This window comes from Mobula birostris, chromosome 22, assembly GCF_030028105.1.
Source record: "Mobula birostris isolate sMobBir1 chromosome 22, sMobBir1.hap1, whole genome shotgun sequence".
NCBI lineage: Eukaryota > Metazoa > Chordata > Chondrichthyes > Myliobatiformes > Myliobatidae > Mobula > Mobula birostris.
The window spans coordinates 5,750,906-5,770,401 of record NC_092391.1 but is presented as its reverse complement, the minus strand read 5'-3'; the positions used below and the strand labels follow the sequence as shown (position 1 = coordinate 5,770,401).

General features: G+C 43.7%; 1 protein-coding gene across 5 annotated transcripts in view; it reads right to left on the bottom strand.

Annotated features, from left to right (window-relative positions):
* The window catches only part of LOC140186119 (protein crumbs homolog 1-like), a 162,926-nt gene that overhangs the window by 78,741 nt on the left and 64,689 nt on the right, over positions 1–19,496 (bottom strand). For 3 of the 5 annotated variants that reach the window (XR_011882787.1, XM_072240021.1, XM_072240023.1), the window contains exon 2: positions 7,262–7,504. The exons of 1 other annotated variant lie outside the window; for it this stretch is intronic. Coding sequence is in view for 3 of the 4 variants with exons in the window: in XM_072240021.1 (XP_072096122.1) it covers positions 7,262–7,504 (243 nt within the window). In the remaining variant the exon portion in view is untranslated. Of the gene's footprint in view, positions 1–6,802; positions 7,505–19,496 lie in introns of all 5 variants that reach the window. One more of the 5 variants, XM_072240024.1, reaches the window with a different exon arrangement.

Genomic DNA, 19,496 nt, shown 5'->3' with positions numbered 1-19,496 from the left:
CTCGGTGCGTCGGAGTTCAGAGTTCATTTCCTGTGCTACCTGTAAGAAAATTGCACGTTCCTTCCCATGAGCACATGGGTTTCCTCCAAGTGCTCCGATTTCCTCCCACAGTCCAAAGACATACTGGTTAATTGTCCTGCGATTAGGTTAGTGATAAATAGGTGAGCTGCTGGGCAGCTCAGCTTGTTGAGCTGGAAAGGCCTGCTCTGTGTCTCTAACTAAACAAATAAACAAGGAACTCTTCTGCTTTCAGATGACAAGCGCCACCTTCTGCGCTGCCCAGAATTACAGCTCGGTCACACTCTACAATGGAAGAATTTCATCTGTTTCAGTCAGTTTTGACACATTTCTTTAAGCAGGAATCTTGGTGTCTGTAACTTGGAGGCAGATATAAACGAATGCGTGAGGTTTTGATTTAAAATGCACCAGTCAGGTCATGGCTTTGGAATTCCTGGAGTTTAAGCAATCTAGTTTTAACGTTGACAGAATGGGTCTCCTTCACCCTCTAATGGAGCCTGAGTGCATGAAGCTTGTCTGCTGATAAGACTCTGACAGTTTTAACTATCCCACCCCATAACTCACCACGTCAGCCCCCTGTGATCTCGTGCCGTACCAGGCCGTGAGAGGAGCCCGAGGCTTAAGTGGGCTTAAGGTCTCTGACTTGAGACGTTGCAGGTTGACCTGACACTGAGCTTGCTGTCCTGACTAACTCGGGGAGTGAGCATTCACCAGAGAGCCCTAGCTCATCTCACTGGGGTGAGAATTGAAATGGTTTGGAAAAAAAAGCACCAAGTCACAATGCACTCTCTAGGAGGATCAATTTAAGATTTTTTAAAGATTAGCTCCATTTGTCACATGTACATTGAAACATACAGGTTCAAGTTCACTTTATTGTCATTCAACTGTACACGTCTACCACCAGACAAAACTATGCTCATCCAGACCAAGGTGCAGAACACAATACACATAATAACCACCACGCACACACACACACACACACACACACACACACACACACACACACACACACACACAAAACATGAATTAATATTACCACCAACAAATTAACAAATAATAAGGTGCAATTAAGATACCAGTTAAAAAGTAAACAGTATAGTGCCATTGGCCCCACATACGTGATGAGACCCGGATGGTGCCAGGGAGTTCAGAAGCCTCATGGCCTGGGTGAAGAAGCTGTTTCCCATCCTAACAGTCCTTGTCCTAATGCTATGGTACCTCCTACCTGACGGTAAGGGGAGTCAAAGAGATTGCTGGGTGGATAGGATGGGATATAGTGAAATGCAACATCTAACACAGGCCGAATGGCCTAATTCTGCCCCGATGTGTTAACGTATGTTTTGATGTACAGGTGATAAATAAATCTGAATCCAGTGATTCAGACTGCACACCATTGATACAGATCAATTTCTCACAGCAGTGCACTGAGGTACAAGGTAAAGCATTAACAGAATGCAGAAGAAGGTGTAACAGCCACACAGAGACTGCAGTGCAGGTAAACAATAAGGTGCAAAATCATAATGAGGTGGATTGGGAGGTCGAGAATCCATTCCATCATACTATGGAGCTATTTATTACAGCGGGATGGAAGCTGTCCTCGAGCCTGTTGTACGTGCTTTCAGCCTTTCGTATTTTCTGCCGGATGGGGGGGTGGGAGAAGAGAGGATGTTTGGGTGGGTGGGGTCTTTGATTATGCTGATTCTAAGCATCTCAGGGAGAAGGCAACTTTGGAGTTGTCAGTCCTGGGGTAACGTACGGAAGCATCGCATCTTCTTTACTCATTCTAATCTTCACACGGGAACACAATTGTTTAGGAAAAGGTCGATGTGCTTCAGTAGCCGTCTATTTCTCTATCAAAAACTAAACTCCCAAACACAAAGAGATTCTGCAGATGCTGGAAATCCAGAGCAACACACACAAAATGCTGGAGGAGTTCAGCAGGTCGGGCAGCATCCATGGAGGGGAAAAACAGTCGGCATTTTGGGCCAAGACTCTTCATCAGGGAAGGAAGGGAGCAGAAGTTGGGAGATGGGAAGGAGCACAAGCTGGTGAGAACAGGTGAGGGGAAGGTGGGTGGGTAAATTCCTCCCACGTACCAAGGATGTGCTGTTAGATTGCCCCTACAGCAGGGGTTCCCAACCTTTATTGTGCCACGGACCACTACCATTACCCCAAGCTGGGAACCATCGCCCCCAGAGAGGGGTGAATGGTAGATTCTAAGGGGAGGGGATAAGACAATTATGGAGAAAATAAAATGGTTTCTGAGATGATGGATGTAAAAATTGGTGGTTAATCGGTGCCAACGATGGGCTGTTTCCGTGCCATATCCCTAACTCAAGGGATTCTGCAGATGCTCAGATCCAGGGGAACACACAAAATGCTGGAGGAGCTCAACAGGTCAGGCAGCATCTATGGAGAGGAATGAAGTGTTGACGTTTCAGGTGGAGACCCTTCTTCATCAGGACTCTTACTCTATCTGTAAAGTCATCTTTATTATTTATATTTTTAAAGATTAATAGTAATCTACTTTGTTTGACTGACCACCAGCAACAGAAAGTAAAATTCCATATCCAGACACTTCCTTCCTTATCAGGAATGTCTAAAATTTCTATGAGAATTCATCTCAGCCCTACCAAAAGGAAGGTCTTTGTCTTTTTCAAAGGTTGTCCATCTCTGAAGATGAAATATTTATTTTGAAAAATAAAAGTCAAATTGCCATTCAACTTGTGGTCCAGTTTTGGGCCATGAATTCCATCATGGTCCAACTATTTATGACTGTAACTGTTACTCATAGAAGGTCAAAGGGAAATAGGAAGGCAACACAAACTGATACAGAAAGACTTTCTAAAGGATATCTAATAATTAATAAACACAACAACCCTGACGAAGGGTCTCTGCCCCGAATGTTGACTCTTATTCCCCCACAGATGCTGCCTGACCTGCTGAGTTCCTCCAGCATTTTGTGTGTGCTGCCCAGTATATAAATTTGGCTCTAATATCTTTATCACAAATGGTTTCACATTTTTGGAATGTGCAGGCTCCACATAAATAGCACTTGATCTGATTTGATATCAGTGTATAAGACAATAAGAAGCATTGATGGATGGTAGAGCATTACAGCAGAGTACAGGCCCTTCGGTCCACGTTGTGTGCCAACCTTATAACCTACTATGGAGGGCCTTGGGCCTTCTGCAGTTCAAATGGTTCAGCACAGACTAGATGGGCCAAAGGACCTGTCTCTGTGCTGTATGGCTCTATGACTCTACTCTAAGATCAATCTAACCCTTCCCTCCTACGTAGCCTTTCACTTTTTTTTCTTTCATCCATATGCCTATTAAAAAAATCTCTTAAGAGTCTCTTATTTGCCTCAACCACCACACCTGACACTGACAGTGCGTTCCACTCTCTACATAAGAAACCTAAATCTGACGTCCCCGCCTTTACTTTCCTCCAATCTTAAAATTATATCCCCTCATGTTAGCCATTTCCGCCCGGGGAAAGTCCCTGGCTGTCCACTCTATCTATCAATTCATCTCTCAGGCTCCTTCACTCCAAAGAGAATGTGTAATCGTGATCCATAATAAAAGTTTAGAAATCAATGTACTTTATGTACAGGCAGCGGATGTATAGGTTTAAAAGGAGTAAGACCGCGTTGCCTTGACCTTTAAAATGATAAATAGACAGGCAGAGTGTCTGTTAGGGCAATGACGCAGAATCTAGTGGTTTTTAAAGGTCAAAGGTTATGAAAAGGAAAGAATAACTGAGGTTGCTGACAGAGACAAAGTAACAGGCAACTCCAAGGATCTCTTTTGAAGGTTAAATCTTCAAAATCAGAGATTTCTCAGGGTGATATAGAGTCTGCTACATCATCTGTCTGTGGGAGGAGTTCTGAACTAATTCAGACATTCTGATCTGATTCAGACATAGTAACAAAGTAATTGTGCCTTTTATCATCCCAAAATGCTTATCCGCCAATCAGGTGTAGTCGCTGTTGTGGTGTTCAAAGTGGGAGGTGGACATCAGCTCGAGGAAGAGAGAAGTCTTCACCTTCCCACCCCTTCCCCATATTTACAAATTTACAGCGGAGAGGACAGCTAGAGACTTTCCTTCCAGCTGCTAATACAAGGAGCCATAGCTTTAAGGTGTTTGGAGGAAAGTAGAGAGAGGGTTTTTAGAGTGGAAGCTGTGTGGAAAGCACTGCCAGGGCGGGGCTGAGGCAGATTGGTACAGGCATTTAAAAGACTCTTGGATAGGCAAAGGATGACTGAAAATGGAGGGCTAAGTGGGAGGGAAGGGTTAGATCGATATTGGAGTAGGTTAAAAGGTTGTCACAGCATCTTGGGCCAAAGGTCCTGTACTGTGGTGTACAGTCAGAGTCAGGATCAGGTTTAATATCACAGGCGTAGGGTGTAAACTTTGTTAACTTGACGGCAGCAGTGCAATGAAATACATGATAAGTAGCATAGAGAAAAAACTGAATTACACAAAGTACGTACAAGTCTATTAAATGCAAAAAAAAAACAAATAGAAGAGTGTGAGTTAGTGCTCACGGGTTCAATGTCCATTTAGAAATTGGATGGCAGAGGGGAAGAAGCTGTTCCTGAATCGTTGAGTGGGTGCCTTCAGGCTCCTGTACGTCCTTCCTGATGGTATCAATGAGAAGAGGGCATGTCCTGGGTGGTCGGGGTGCTTAATGACTGTCACCTTCCTAAGGCACCGCTCCCTGAAGATGCCTTGGATACTCTGGAAGCTAGTGCTCATGATGGAGCTGACTAATGTTACAAGTTTCTGCAACTTACTTCAGTCACGTGTAGTAAACCTGCATCCCCCCCGCCCCCCGCCACCACCCCAACCAGACAGTGAGGCAGCCAGTCAGAATTCTCTCCACAGTACATTTGTAGAAGTTTTTGGTTTAGTTGGCAAACCAAATCTCCTCAAATTCTGAAAGAAATATAATTGCTGTCTTGCCTCCTTTATAGCTGCATCAATATGTTGCATCCACTTAGGTCCTCAGAGATATTGACACCCCGGAAGTTGAAACTGCTCACTCTCTCCACTTCTGATTCTTCTACAAGGTGTGTGTTCCCTCGTCCTACCCTTTCTGAAGTCCACAATCAGATCTTTCGTCTTACTGACTTTGAGTGCCAGGTTGTTGCTTCGACATCACTCAACTAACTGGTACATCTCACTCCTGGCCATCCTTTCATCACCATCTGAAATTCTGCCAAGAATGGTTGTATCATCAACAAATTTGTAGATGGTATTTGAGCTATGCCTAGCCACACAGTTATGTGTAAACAGAGAGTAGAGCAGTGGGCTAAGCACACACCCCTGAGGTACACCAGTGTTGACTGACAGCAAGGTGAAAATGTTACTTCCAATCTGCGCAGATTGTGGTCTTCCGGTTAGGAAGTCAAGGATCCAGTTGCAGAGGGAGGTACAGAGGCCCGGGTTCTGCAGCTTTCCGATCAAGGCTGTAGGAATGACGGTGTTAAACGCTGAGCTATAGTCAATAAACAGTAATTGCATTGTCCAGGTGACCCAACACTGCGTGGAAAGCCATTGAGATTATGTCTCCTGTGACAGTAGGCAAATTGCTGTGAACTGTTCTATGTTTTTGTACTTAGAGATACGGTGTGGAACAGGCCCTTCTGGCACTTCAAGCCTCGCTGCCCAGCAACCCCCGATTTAGCCCGAGCCTAATTACAGGATAATTTACAAAGAACAATTCCCATACCAACCAGTACATCTTTGGACTGTGGGAGGAAACCAAGGCACATGGTTCTATATCAACCTTCAGCAATAATACTACGTGAGATCACTGAGGGACAGGCACACGAGGGAGAAGGCAGGGGAAAGGGTTTGAGCCAATGACAATAAACTGGACTGGTCAAAGAACACTGAGGCTGTCTACAAGGAGGGTCAGAGCCGTCTCTATTTCCTGAGGAGACTGAGGTCCTTTAACATCTGCCAGACGATGCTGAGGATGTTCTATGAGTCTGTGGTGGCCAGTGCGATCATGTTTGCTGTTGTGTGCTGGGGCAGCAGGCTGAGGGTAACAGACACCAACAGAATCAACAAACTCATCTGTAAGGCCAGTGATGTTGTGGGGATGGAACTGGACTCTCTCACTGTGATGTCTGTAAAGAGGATGCTGTCCAAGTTGCATGCCATCTTGGACAATGTCTCCCATCCGCTACATAATGTACTGGTTGGGCACAGGAGTACATTCAGCCAGAGACTCATTCCACCGAGATGCAACAGAGAGCGTCACAGGAAGTCATTCTTGCCTGTGGCCATCAAACTTTACAACTCCTCCCTTGGAGGGTCAGACACCCTGAGCCAATAGGCTGGTCCTGGACTTATTTCCTGGCATAATTTACATATTACTATTTAACTATTTATGGGTTTATTACTATTTAATTATTTATGATGCAACTGTAACGAAAACCAATTTCCCCCGGGATCAATAAAGTATGACTATGACCATGACCATGACCCAGTGGCAGAGCAAACTCAACAGGCTGATTTTGCTCCTGTGTCTTGTGGATCTGTAAGGAAGGAAAATCAACATTATTGTTCAAAAATACAATTGCGAGCGTCGGAGACGAACACAATTCCAACTTGTGTTCACGCTCCCAATCTCGACACTGTGCATTCTTTCTCAGATTCTGCACATCTTATCTGCTGAATCTGTTCAAAAGTTGCCTTAAATTTATCTAAATGAGAAGGACAACTATTCTACTTATAGGTATGCATGCCCTGGACTTGAGTCACGAGTTACCTTTATAGCCAAGCGGACAGACACACAAGTATCGATCCACGTCATGCACGCACGTAGCCCCGTTTCTGCACGGCCTGGACGCGCACTCGTTGATGTCAATTTCACAGTTAGATCCCTGATATCCGGGAACACAGAAGCATCTATATTCATTTACCCCTTGAATACACAGAGCCCCGTTCAAACACGGACTAGACGCACACTCGTCGACGTCGGTTTCACAGTTGGCCCCTGTGTAACCAGGTTGACAATCGCAAATGTAACTCCCAACCCCGTCCAAGCAAGTTCCATTGTTCCTGCATGAGCTGGCAAGGCACTCATCAATCTCTGTCGTACAGGTTTTCCCTTCATACCCTGGAGAACACAGGCAACTATATCCATTCACCTGATCTACGCAATCCATATGAATCCCCTTGCAAGGGTTGCTCTCGCATTCATTTACATCTATACTGCAGTCAGTACCTGTAAAGCCAGGTAAACAGGTACAGTTGTACTGTAGGCTTCCCAGTGAGGTGTGACAGGTGCCGTTATTAAGACACAACTGGAATCTGCAGGCATCAAGCAGTAGTTCACAATTCTTTCCAAAGTAGATGACGGGATGCACTGGACACTGGCACGTGTAGTTATCCAGACCGGCGATACAAATCCCATTGTTCTGGCACGGCTCTGACAAACACACATTGACATCTGTAGAACAGAAATTACCTGTGTGATTTAAAAAAAAACAAATGCTTTAAAATTAATAACTTCAGTCAGAGAAATCAGTCTCGCATTTTCTGTGTTAAAAATTGAAACATTATTTATAAACAGAAGAGATTCTGCAGATGCTGGAAATCCAGAGGAACGCACTCAGACTGCTGGAGGAACTCAGCCGGTCAGGCGGCATCTACAGAGAAGTGTAAAAAGATGAAAGCTCGTGCGAACATATTTATTTATTTAATTTTACAGCAGTGTGGATCCATCTCTGCAGGAAACTTTTACATGGTCTGAAAACCACGCAGCACTTCAATAAAACATTTAACAAAAGAACATTCCAGCTGCACGGCAACACAGGCTATGTGTGTGGGAGCATTTCAGTCACCACGCAGCCATGTGGCCTGGAGCGAATAGTGGTCACGCCAAAAAGTGGCGACTGTTTATTTCCCTCCATAGATGCTATATGACCCGCTGAGTTCTGCCATTTTTTTTTTATTGTGTTAATCTTGTCAACTTGTCTCTTGCGTGGAATCTTATCAAAAACGTTCCCAAAATACATTATGCTTTTGGTTCCCCTTCTTTTATTCTACTAGCCACATCCTCAAATTAGCCCATGTAAATTATCAATCAATTGCTTAAAAAGCAAATTTGTCAAACATGATTTCTTTCTGCTCAACCTTATTATTATTTTTAAGAATTTTTGTTACTACATCCTTCACTACAGAGTTTTGCATTTTCCTACCTTTCAACAGGTTTTTAGACAGATACATGAACATGGGTGGAAGGGTGGAGATTCATCTCTACCAAAGGAGGTGAAAGGTGCTCGTTCCCTCCACTAGTCTACAGGTCACCCTTGGGCAAAGTGCAGCACCTGCCTAGCCTACCCCTCCCCACCCCAGATCAGGGTCACGTGAAGCCACGGGAGCAGGTGGTGGGTGCTCGTATGAGCAGCTGGTGCATATCACAAGTCCTGGTTATGCGACTACTGATGCCAGGCAGACAATCTCTGAAGAGTATTGATAATGGCTGGGGTCACCTGTCTTGTAAAGACACTGCCCAGAAGGAGGCAACATATAGAAAAACTTGCCAAGAACAATCATGGTCATGGAAAGACCACGATCGCCCATATCATATGTTAATGGCGCATAACAAACGGACACACATGAACCTACAGGGAATGAAGGGATACAGATCATGTACAAGCAAAAGGGATCCAGTACAAACATTGTGGGCTGAAGGGCCTTTTCTTGTGCCGTTTTGAATCAGAATCTAGTTTAATATCACTGAAATACTGTAGGTCATGAAATTTGTCTTGCAGCAGCAGTACTGTGCAATACATTAAAAATTCTATAAATTACAATAAGAAATGTGAAAAAAAAATAAAGCAAAAAGAGAGGAAAATAGTGAGATAATATTGGAGGAAAAACACCTTATATTCCGTCTGGGTAGCCTCCAACCTGATGGCATGAACATTGACTTCTCTAACTTCCGTTAATGCCCCACCTCCCCCACGTACCCCATCTGTTATTTATTTATATACACACGTTCTTTCTTTCTCTCTCTCCTTTTTCTCCCTCTGTCCCTCTGACTATACCCCTTGCCCATCCTCTGGGTTCCTCCCCCTTGTCTTTCTCCCTGGGCCTCCTGTCCCATGATCCTCTCATATCCCTTTTGCCAATCACCTGTCCAGCTCTTGGCTCCATCCCTCCCCCTCCTGTCTTCTCCTATCATTTCGGATCTCCCCCTCCCCCTCTCACTTTCAAATCTCTTACTAGCTCTTCCTTCAGTTAGTCCTGACGAAGGGTCTCGGCCCGAAACGTCGACTGTACCTCTTCCTAGAGATGCTGCCTGGTCTGCTGCGTTCACCAGCAACTTTGATGTGTGTTGCTTGAATTTCCAGCATCTATAGGATTCCTCGTGTTTATGTGAGATAATATTCATGGTTTGTTCAGAAATCTGTTGGGGGAGGGGAAGAAGTTGCTCCTAAAGCCTTGAGTGTGTGTCTCCTGTGTTCTAACACTGGCAAACAGTCGTAACCGAGGCAGACACCTTGGTCAGCACGGATCAACTGAGCTGCCGTGCTCAGAGTTACAGCTCAAAGTACGTATATGTTACATACATCAATGAAAAATGCCACACAGGCAACAGATAAACAGCCAGTGAGCAAAAGAAATCAAACCGTGCAAATACAAAAACAATAATAAATAAGTAAATAAATAAGCAGATAAGCAAACAGGTAAACACATAAACAAACAAATAAATGATAGTGAGACTATGAGTTGTAGAGTCCTTGAAAGAGAGTGAATTGGGCATGGAAGTCAAAAGTTGTGTAACACAATGACTCTATGGCCCTGAATATTAGTTGAACAGGTCAGTGGTTCCCTATTCTTTCTCTTCCTTCTGAAGTGTCACATTAGCCACTTTCTAACCAACAGGAAGTACTCCAGAATCTATAGAATTCTGGAAGATGATAACCAGAATGTTCACCCACTCCATAGCCATCGTGCTCAAAATGCAAGCATATAGATCATCAGGTCCTTGGGATTTATCAGCTTTCAAGCTTGCCGACTTCTCCAGTGCTATTTTTTGACTAGTATTTATTTCCTTCAGTTCCTCGTCCTCAATGGACTGAAGTTCTCTCGTATTTCTGGCAGGTTTTGTTGCTTCTTCAAACACGAGAACAGGCACGATATATTTGTGTAAGTCCTCTGCCAATTCTTTATTCCCGGCTATTAATTCTCCTCTCTCTGTGAGGGATGCCTCCACAGTGCTTTTTTACATGTCTAACAGAGCCTCTTACTCTCTGCTTCATGTTTCTCCGATATTCAAGATTGCTTAATGTCATTTCAAGTACGCAAGTGTAAAGAACAAAATAATTGTTACTCCAGATCCAATGCAGCACAAAAAAACTCAAAAAGATAAAGAACACAACAATTTAAAATAACACAATAAATATGATACTATGCAAAAGTCTTAGCCACGTATATACAGTGTAGCTAGGGTGCCTACGACTCTTGCACAGTACTGTTGTAATTTTAAGTATTGCACTGTACTACTGCTACCACAAAAAAAAACAAATTTCATGACATATATGAGTGATGATAAACCTGATTCTGATATGAGTTTCTATTGTGGACTGAGAGTGGGAAGGGGGCGGGGAGAGGGGAATCATGCTTGGGAAAAGGGGGGAAGGGAGAGGGGAGGGAGTGGGAAGTGGGCGGAGGTGTTGTTCAGCCTTGCTGCTTGGGGAAAGTAACTGTTTTTGTGTCTGATGGTTCTGGTGTGGATGCAATGTAGTCTCCCTGATGGGAGTGGGACAAACAGTCCATGAGCAGGGTGGGTGAGATCCTTCGTGATGTTACTGGCTCTTTTCCGGCACCTGTCTGTATCAATATCCTCGATAGCCGAGCAGGCTGGTGCCAGTGGGCAGTTGTGACTTGCTGTTGTAGAGGCCTCCTGTCCACTGCAGTGCAGTTTCTATTTTCCCTTTGTTTAACAATTTCTTGGTCTTCCTTTCCTGAGTTCTAAAACCTTCCATTCCTCTGGCTATAACTAATTCTTTCTGCTGCTCTCAACCTCAGGCAATGCAGAGGAAATGAAAGCAATTTCAGGCATGAAGGACTTTAACATGAGGTACGAGTAGATTTATTTGCTACACGTATATCAAAACATACAGTGAAATACATCGTTTACCTTTACTTCCTTAGGAGTTTGCAGAGATTCAGTACGACATCTAAAACTTTGACAGACTTCTATAGTTGTGCAGTGGAGAGTATATTGACTGGCTGCATCACAGCCTGGTATAGAAACACCAATTCCCCTGAACAGAAAATCCTATACAAAGAGAGTGGATATGGCCCAGTCCATCACAGGTAAAGCCCTCCCCACCATTCAGTAAATCTATAAGGAATCTACAGCATCCATCATCAGCAATCCCCACCATCCAGGACATGCTGTCTTCTCGCTGCTGCCATCAGGAAGGTGGTACAGGAACCTCAGGACCCATACCAACAGTTCAGGAACAATTATTACCCCTCAACCATCAGGCTCTTGAACCAGAGGGGATAACTTCACTTGCCCCATCATTGAAATGTTCCCACAACCAATGGACTCACTTTCAAGGACTCTTCATTTCATGTTCTCGATATTTATTGCTTATTTATTATATTTCTTCCTTTTTGTACTTGCACACTTTGTTGTTCTGCACTCTGGTTGAACGCCCTAGCTGGGTGGTGAGTCATTGATTCCGTTAGGGTTATTTTCTATAGACTTGTTGAGTATGCCCACAAGAAAATGAATCTCAGAGTTGTAATGGTGACATACATGTACTTTGAAAATAGAAACATAGAAAATAGGTGCAGGAGTAGGCCATTCGGCCCTTCGAGCCTGCACCACCATTCAGTATGATCATGGCTGATCATCCAACTCAGAACCCTGTGCTTGCCTTCTCTCCATACCCCCGATCCCTTTAGCCACAAGAGCCATATCTAACTCCCTCTTAAATATAGCCAATGAACTGGCCTCAACTGTTTCCTGTGGCAGAGAATTCCACAGATTCACCACTCTCTGTGTGACAAGTTTTTCCTAATCTCGGTCCTAAAAGGCTTCCCCTTTATCCTCAAACTGTGACCCCTCGTTCTGGACTTCCCCAACATCAGGAACAATCTTCCTGCATCTAGCCTGTCCAATCCTTTTAGAATTTTATACGTTTCAATAAGATCCCCCCTCAATCTTCTAAATTCCAGCAAGTATAAGCCTAGTCGATCCAGTCTTTCATCATATGAAAGTCCTGCCATCCCGGGAATCAATCTGGTGAACCTTCTTTCTGCTTCGGTTCATTTTTTCGTGCAGGGTGGAGGGATTTGGGGGTTGTTGATCCTGCAAGCATTCTTTTCTTCCTTGGCTTCACGGCTGTCTGGGGAAGAATTTCAGAGATGTATACTTTGATAATAAATGAACCTTTAAACATATGTCATCATGAAATTCGTTTTCTTGCGGGCATTTAGAGTAAATCCAAGAAGCACAAAATAATCAACAAAAGGCCGTACCCAACAGGATGGACAAACAACCAGGGTGCAAAAGACAACAAACTGTCCGAATACAAAACAGAAAAAAAAAAGCAATGAATATCGAGAACATGAGATGAAGAGCCTTTAAAAGTGAGTCCAGATTTTCCAGTCTATTAGATGTTACCATTTAATACCCTAGCACAATTTAAAAACACTTTTTGGGAGTTATAATAAATTTTCTAGAAAATCTAGGGAGCTCTCAAAATAAAACCAGAAGGGAGCAGAGGAAACAGACTCTGGTCAATTTGGAGTGATTGTCGGAGCATGTCAGAGGGAATCTGGGAACCAACATGTAGAGAGCCAAACTATTGGAACTTCGGAATGGTCAGAAGGCGGATTATCAGAATTTTCATCTGCTGTCAATTACAGCAGCTACTTGCCTGAAAGAAAATAAACCTCAGAGTAGGATATAGTGACATATACATACTTTGATAATAAAATTAATCCGACTCTCACTAAATGCTGCATGTTCAAAAACTTTGGCTGAATCAACATAAACAAACATTCAATTAGTTTTCTTGGCCCCACGATGATGAATAATGACCATTAACTCTTTAACCTCGATGTTTATATCTCCCTGTGGAATGGATCTGAAGATGAGAGCAAGAAAAATGCAAGGTAACTGAAATTTCACGGAATAGGCACGGGATTTCAGCTCAAGGCAGAGGTTAATTAACTGAAAAAAATTCTGCTCTTTAAATTTGGAAGAACCTGTTATAAGTGAAAATTAAACTAATCCCTTCAGGTAAAGCAGTGACAGAAAAAAAATATTGGAAGGGATTATATCTGCACAGAATGCTGTGTAACCATAACTCCAGTTCTTGCTATACACAGTAAAACTGTGAAAAGCCACCAGCTGACGATTCAGAAATACCGGTAGATCAGCATCTGGTTCACGAGGTGACCTACTGAAAGAGCCCTGACTGACTGCATCATGGTCTGCTATGGCATTTCAAATGTGCAGCCATGTGAGAAGCTACAGAACACTCGACTCCATAAGACTTACAGTATTGTGCAAAAGTCTTAGATATACATATCTAGGGTGCCTAGGACTTTTGCACAGTACCGTATTTGTGAACATGGAGTAAAGAGCAAGTTTTTAAATCTGGCAGGAGCAAAGGCTGCTGGGAATGGCGAGGGTCAATTGCCGCGGGAGGGGTGTAGGGCAGATGGCAGAGGAGGAGAACCAGGGCCTAACTGGGCATGAAGAGCCTTTTATTTTGCTGTATTTCTAAATAAAAATAAAATGTTTAAGTGCATACTGAGGGCATCTGTTTGATCGCACATTCTCCATCCCCTCCCCCCCGCCACCCCGGCCCATCTCCTTTCAGCCGCTGTTTGATCAGGAATGGGAGTGATGGTCTGTGTGCTTCATTGTCATGCATAACGGGACACTTTGGTGGAATGTGCTTCTCTTCCAATGAGCTCATCTGTTTAGCAATACTTTCCTGGAAACACAGCTCCCTGTGACTAATCAGTGGCCTTGTGAGCATTGAGCAAGATAACTGACTAATACTCCTTCACAGCAACAATCCACCTGCATTGTACTGCCAGGATCTGAGAATCCAGCACTTTCCTGAATCAGAACATTGCTCTTGGTTCTTCAGAACCCAATTAAACAAGAGGAAAATGCACTGCACACAGTTTTGGACCCCTTTTCTAAAACAGGATGAGCTGCCATTTGCGAGAGTCGAGCAGAGGTTCACGAGAGTTACGCTGGGAATGACAGGGTTAATGCTGAGCAGTTGATTTCTCTGGGCCTCTACTTGCTGGAGTTTAGAAGAACGAGGGAGGATCTCATTGAAACCTATCGAACGTTGAAAGGACTAGATAGAGTGGATGTGAAGAGAATGTTTCTTATAGTGAGTGAGTCTAGGACCAGAGGGCACAGCCTCAGATACAGGAACGTCCATTTGGAAAAGAGATTAGGACAAGTTTCTTTAGCCAGAGGGAAAGGAATCATTGTCACAGATGGTTGTGGAGGCCAAGTCATTGAGTATTTTTAAGTAGAGCTTGATTAGTAGGGGTGTGAAAGGTTATGGGGAGAAGGCAGGAAAATGGGGTTGAGAGGGATAATAAATCAACCATGACAGAAAAGCAGAGCAGACTTGATGGGCTGAATGGCCTAATTCTGGTTTAAGGGCAATCATTGTCTCAGATTATGTGACACTGATAAACACCCGGTACCAATAGGTCACCCTATCTGCAATTCCACCACCCTCCCCCAGGTAACGGTGTTGGTCCCTGTGTGCTCAAGAGATGGCAAATTTCAATGTACAAGAAAAACTGGGCAGTGCTGTAGTGTAGAGGTTTGCACATCTCCTTACAGTGTCAGCTGTAAGATCGGGGTTCGATCACCACCTCTGTCTGTAAAGAGTTTGTACGTTCTCTCCATGACCACGTGGGTTTCCTCTGGGTGCTCTGGTTTCCTCCCACATTCCAAAGACGTATCGGTTAGGATTAGTAAATTGTGGGCATGCTATGCTACATAGGATTAGTAAATTGAGGGCATGCTATGTTGACGCCAGAAGCATGGCAACACTTGCAGGCTGCCCAGCACAATCCTCACTGATTTGATTTTTTTTTGTAAACTGTGCATTTCACTGTATGTTTCAATGTACAGGTGACAAATAAAACACATCTTTTATCTTAAAAGAAATCTGATCTGTTGATAGTTCTCTGTTGCCTTTATACATCAGAACAACGGCTGAAACCAGAGCATTACAACAGCAGGTATGAAACTCTAGCTGGGTGAGACCGCTTTCTGGAGATGGTCACACAGTTAATTATGTGATCTTGGGTCATCTTCCTTCTTAAGTTACGCTGCAGAACTTATGTGCATGTGATGGTCTAATACACGGCCTATTTATCACAAAATCCAGACCATGTCCATAAATAACTTTAACTGAGATTCCCTCAGTCTTACCTTGACTCCTTTATAAAATCTCTGCCTCGGGGTTCTTTTCGTTTTGCACAGTGATATAAACAAAGTACTAAGATGCGAACGTTGAGCATGTGTGAAGAAAAAATGATTATAGATTACAGAATCATTAATTTTCCCCAGGGCCCTAACAGTAAGGCAGCCCAACGCCAACCCAAACAGCTTGCACCATTAGAGGGAGTGAGAGGTGTGCTTAAGGCACATCCTGAAGGACCAGTTTGGGAAGATTTAACAGACAGAACTGCTGAGTTCAATAAAATACACGCAGCAGAATAGGATTTGTTTCTGCTTACCAGAGATATTTTAAAAAGGCTTGATCAGGCAAATTACACGTTTTCAAGTCACAAATGTTTCTTGAAAATGTCTCTAATACTCAATTTAATTCATATTAAATATAAAAACTTTTTCCCATTAAAAACGTGGAAGCTAAAACCAAAAAATGGCCTTTTTTAATTAGCTTCCAGATCGTACAATCAAACCACTTTGGGAGAAAGTGCTTCTGCGACACAGTCCAGTGTCACCAAATGCCTTGGATCAGTTTTGCAGGACAATGAAAGTTATTTTAACCTTTCAGGCCTAACTCTTTCAGGATTCCTCACCGCAGGGGTGGGAGAGGGCACAGATGGAAGAAGTTTGGTTGGTAGAGAAGAGAACAGAGATGTTGTGAGCATCTTAAAGACGAGAAGTACTTTACTTGCTGACAGAGCCTTTCTCGGGACATTCCAAAGAGACTTGTAGCAAAATGAAGTCATTTGTGAATCTTGCTGTGGTTGCAATATTGGAAATGTTGTTTATGGAAAGATGTGATAGCGCAGGACAGAGTGCGGAGGAGATTTGTAGAGATGTTACCCACACTGGAAAATGCAGTGGGGAGGAGAAGCGGTTGAGTTTGTTGTCTTAAGAGCAGAGAAGACCTAAGGGAGACTTTATTGACTTGTACAACTTAGCAAAGGGCCCAAAGGGAAGATTTACTTTCCTTAACAGTGGGGTCAAAAACCATGGGACTGGGGGGGGGGGAGGGGCAGAATTATTGAATGATTGATCGTAGAGGAGAGATGTGGAAAATTAAGGGCGGTGGGTAGAGGAGAAACAGAACACAAACTTAAACAAGACATGGATGTTTTCCTGAGGATCTGATACCCGTAGGGCTGCAGACAAAATACAGGGAAGTAGAATAAAGTTACGATGTGCTGAAGGGCCTGTTTCTGCACCTTATGACTGTTTTTCAACTGCCTCAGACAACCAACACTCCAAAACAGCAGTATTGCGGCTGGTGTAATGTTTCACAACCCCAGCTAAAATGGACCAATTCCCACCACTGTCTTTAAGGAGTTTGTACATTCTCCCCGTAACCGTATGGATTTCCTCTGGGTGTTCTGCTTTCCTCCCACATTCCTAAGTCTTATGGGTTAGGGCTAGAGGCTGCATATACGTTATGGACATCCTGTGCTGGTGCATGAGCGCAGCGACATTTGTGGGCTGCCCCCAGCACATATTCTATCTGTGTGGTCATCAACGCAAACGATGCATTTCACTGTATGTTCCAACGTACACGTGACAAATAGAACTAGTCTTTAGGTAAGGGATCCAAACGCAAAATGGGGCAGATGCTGAAAATCTAAAATAAGCATGGAAAATGCTGGAAATACCAGACATTTGCCATCCTTGAAACTGGATCAACAGCAAGAATTCCAGCCTGCCTTCCACATTCCGGGAACAAATCTATTAGAACGTATTTGGGAACATTTAAAAATTCACTTTCAGGATTTCAGTGCTGCTGACAAGGTCATTGTTCATTGGCAACCCCCAGATGTCCTCGAGAAAGTTGTGGCAAGAACCACGTTACAGCTCAGGGCAGATCCCTGAAAGTTGCCTCACAGGTGGATAGGGTAGTTAAGAAAGCTTATGGGGTGTCAGCTTTCATAAGTCGAGGGATAGAGTTTAAGAGTCGCGATGTAATGATGCAGCTCTATAAAACTCTGGTTAGGCCACACTTGGAGTATTGTGTCCAGTTCTGGTCGCCTCACTATAGGAAGGATGTGGAAGCATTGGAAAGGGTGCAGAGGAGATTTACCAGGATGCTGCCTGATTTAGAAAGTATGGATTATGATCAGAGATTAAGGGAGCTAGGGCTTTACTCTTTGGAGAGGAGGAGGATGAGAAGAGACATGATAGAGGTGTACAAGATATTAAAAGGAATAGATAGAGTAGATAGCCAGCCCCTCTTCCCCAGGGCACCACTGCTCAATACAAGAGGACATGGCTTTAAGGTAAGGGGTGGGAAGTTCAAGGGGGATATTAGAGGAAGGCTTTTTACTCAGAGAGTTGGTGTATAGAATGCACTGCCTGAGTCAGTGGTGGAGGCAGATACACTAGTAAAATTTAAGAGATTACTAGACAGGTATATGAGGAATTTAAGGTGGGGAGTTATATGGGAGGCAGGGTCTGAGGGTCAGCACAACATTGTGGGCCAAAGGGCCTGTACTGTGCTGTATTATTCTATGTTCTATGAGAGTTCAAAGTTCAATCCTGGCATCATCTGTAGGGAATGCGTGGGATGTCCCTGGATGCTCTAGTGACACGACGGAGACCAGTTAACCAACCTCAGGTTGGTACAGGAACCAGGCTGACCTGACAAACTTGCATCCTGAGGTTGTGGAAGAGCTGCTATGGAGACAACACACTCTGGGAAAGCTCCCAGTGTTGGGAAGACAGCAAAGGCACCTGCTCTATTTAAGAAAGGAGAGAACAAGTAATTTGGGAATTTTGACTGGGTGGATGGACATAAAAATGGCAGCAAGACAGTTTAAGCATTGCAAACATGACAGGGCAGAATCAATGCACAATTCTGCAAGGGAAATCATGTTTGACAAATCTATTAGAATATATTTGGTAACTTTTTAAATAGTCACTTTCAGGATCTCAGTGTTGCTGCCAAGGTCATTGTTTATTGGCAATCCCCAGTTGTCCTTGAGAAGATTGTGGTGAGAGCCATGTTACAGCTCAGGACATCACAGTTCAGAGTTCCTCTCTAAGGAATATCTGTACATCCTCCGTGTGGAATGCATGGGTTTCCTCCAGGTGCTCTTGTTTCCTCCCACAGTCATACCGAGTAGGTTAATTAGTCATTAGATCCATGATTAGGTTAGGGTTAATTGGGTTTATTGGGGGCTGCTGGGTAGTGCGGCTCAAAGAGCCAACCCTGCTCTGAATTGCTAAATAAATGAAAATCTTAAAATAAAAAATAGGGGACTGGGGAAAACCAGTGAACATCAGTACAGACCCTTTGGCCCATAATGTTGTGCTGACCTTATAACCTACTCCAAGATCAATCTAATCTCTCCCTCCTGCGTAGTCCTCCAGTTTTCTACCATTCATGTGTCTGTCAATTGTCTCATTCTTAACGTTCACATTTATTATCAAAGTATACATATCATATACAACCTCGAGTTTCAAGCTTCAATATACAAGTTTCATGCATCCGCTCACAAAAGCAAGAAAACACAATAAAATTCACAAAAAAGGCACACAGACAGCTGCGTATCCACTTTACAAAAGAGGACAAATTGCGTCAAGAGTAAAAAAAAAGTAAGCAAAAACTGATGGAATGTGAACTGCAGAGTCCCTGAAAGTGAGTCCACAGCTGTAGAGCCTGGCCCGTACTGAGGAAAGCGAAGCTGGTCCAGAAGCCCAGTGGCTGCAGGGCAACAATCGCTCCTGAACCTGGCATCGCGGAACCCACGCACACCGCGCCCAATGGTAGCAGCGAGAAAAGAGGGAGACCAGTCAGGGCAGATACACAGGAACTGACATTAAACTACCTTGAACCTTGATCTTGTCATACTACACTGTATATTATCAATCAATACCCAAAGCAGCAAACTAGACTGCGGTTAAATTCGAGTCTAATTTCAGGAGCTAAACTGAAGCATGATGAAGGAATCCATTTACTGTAGCTATCAGTCTGTATTTCCTCAGAGCAAGGAAACCA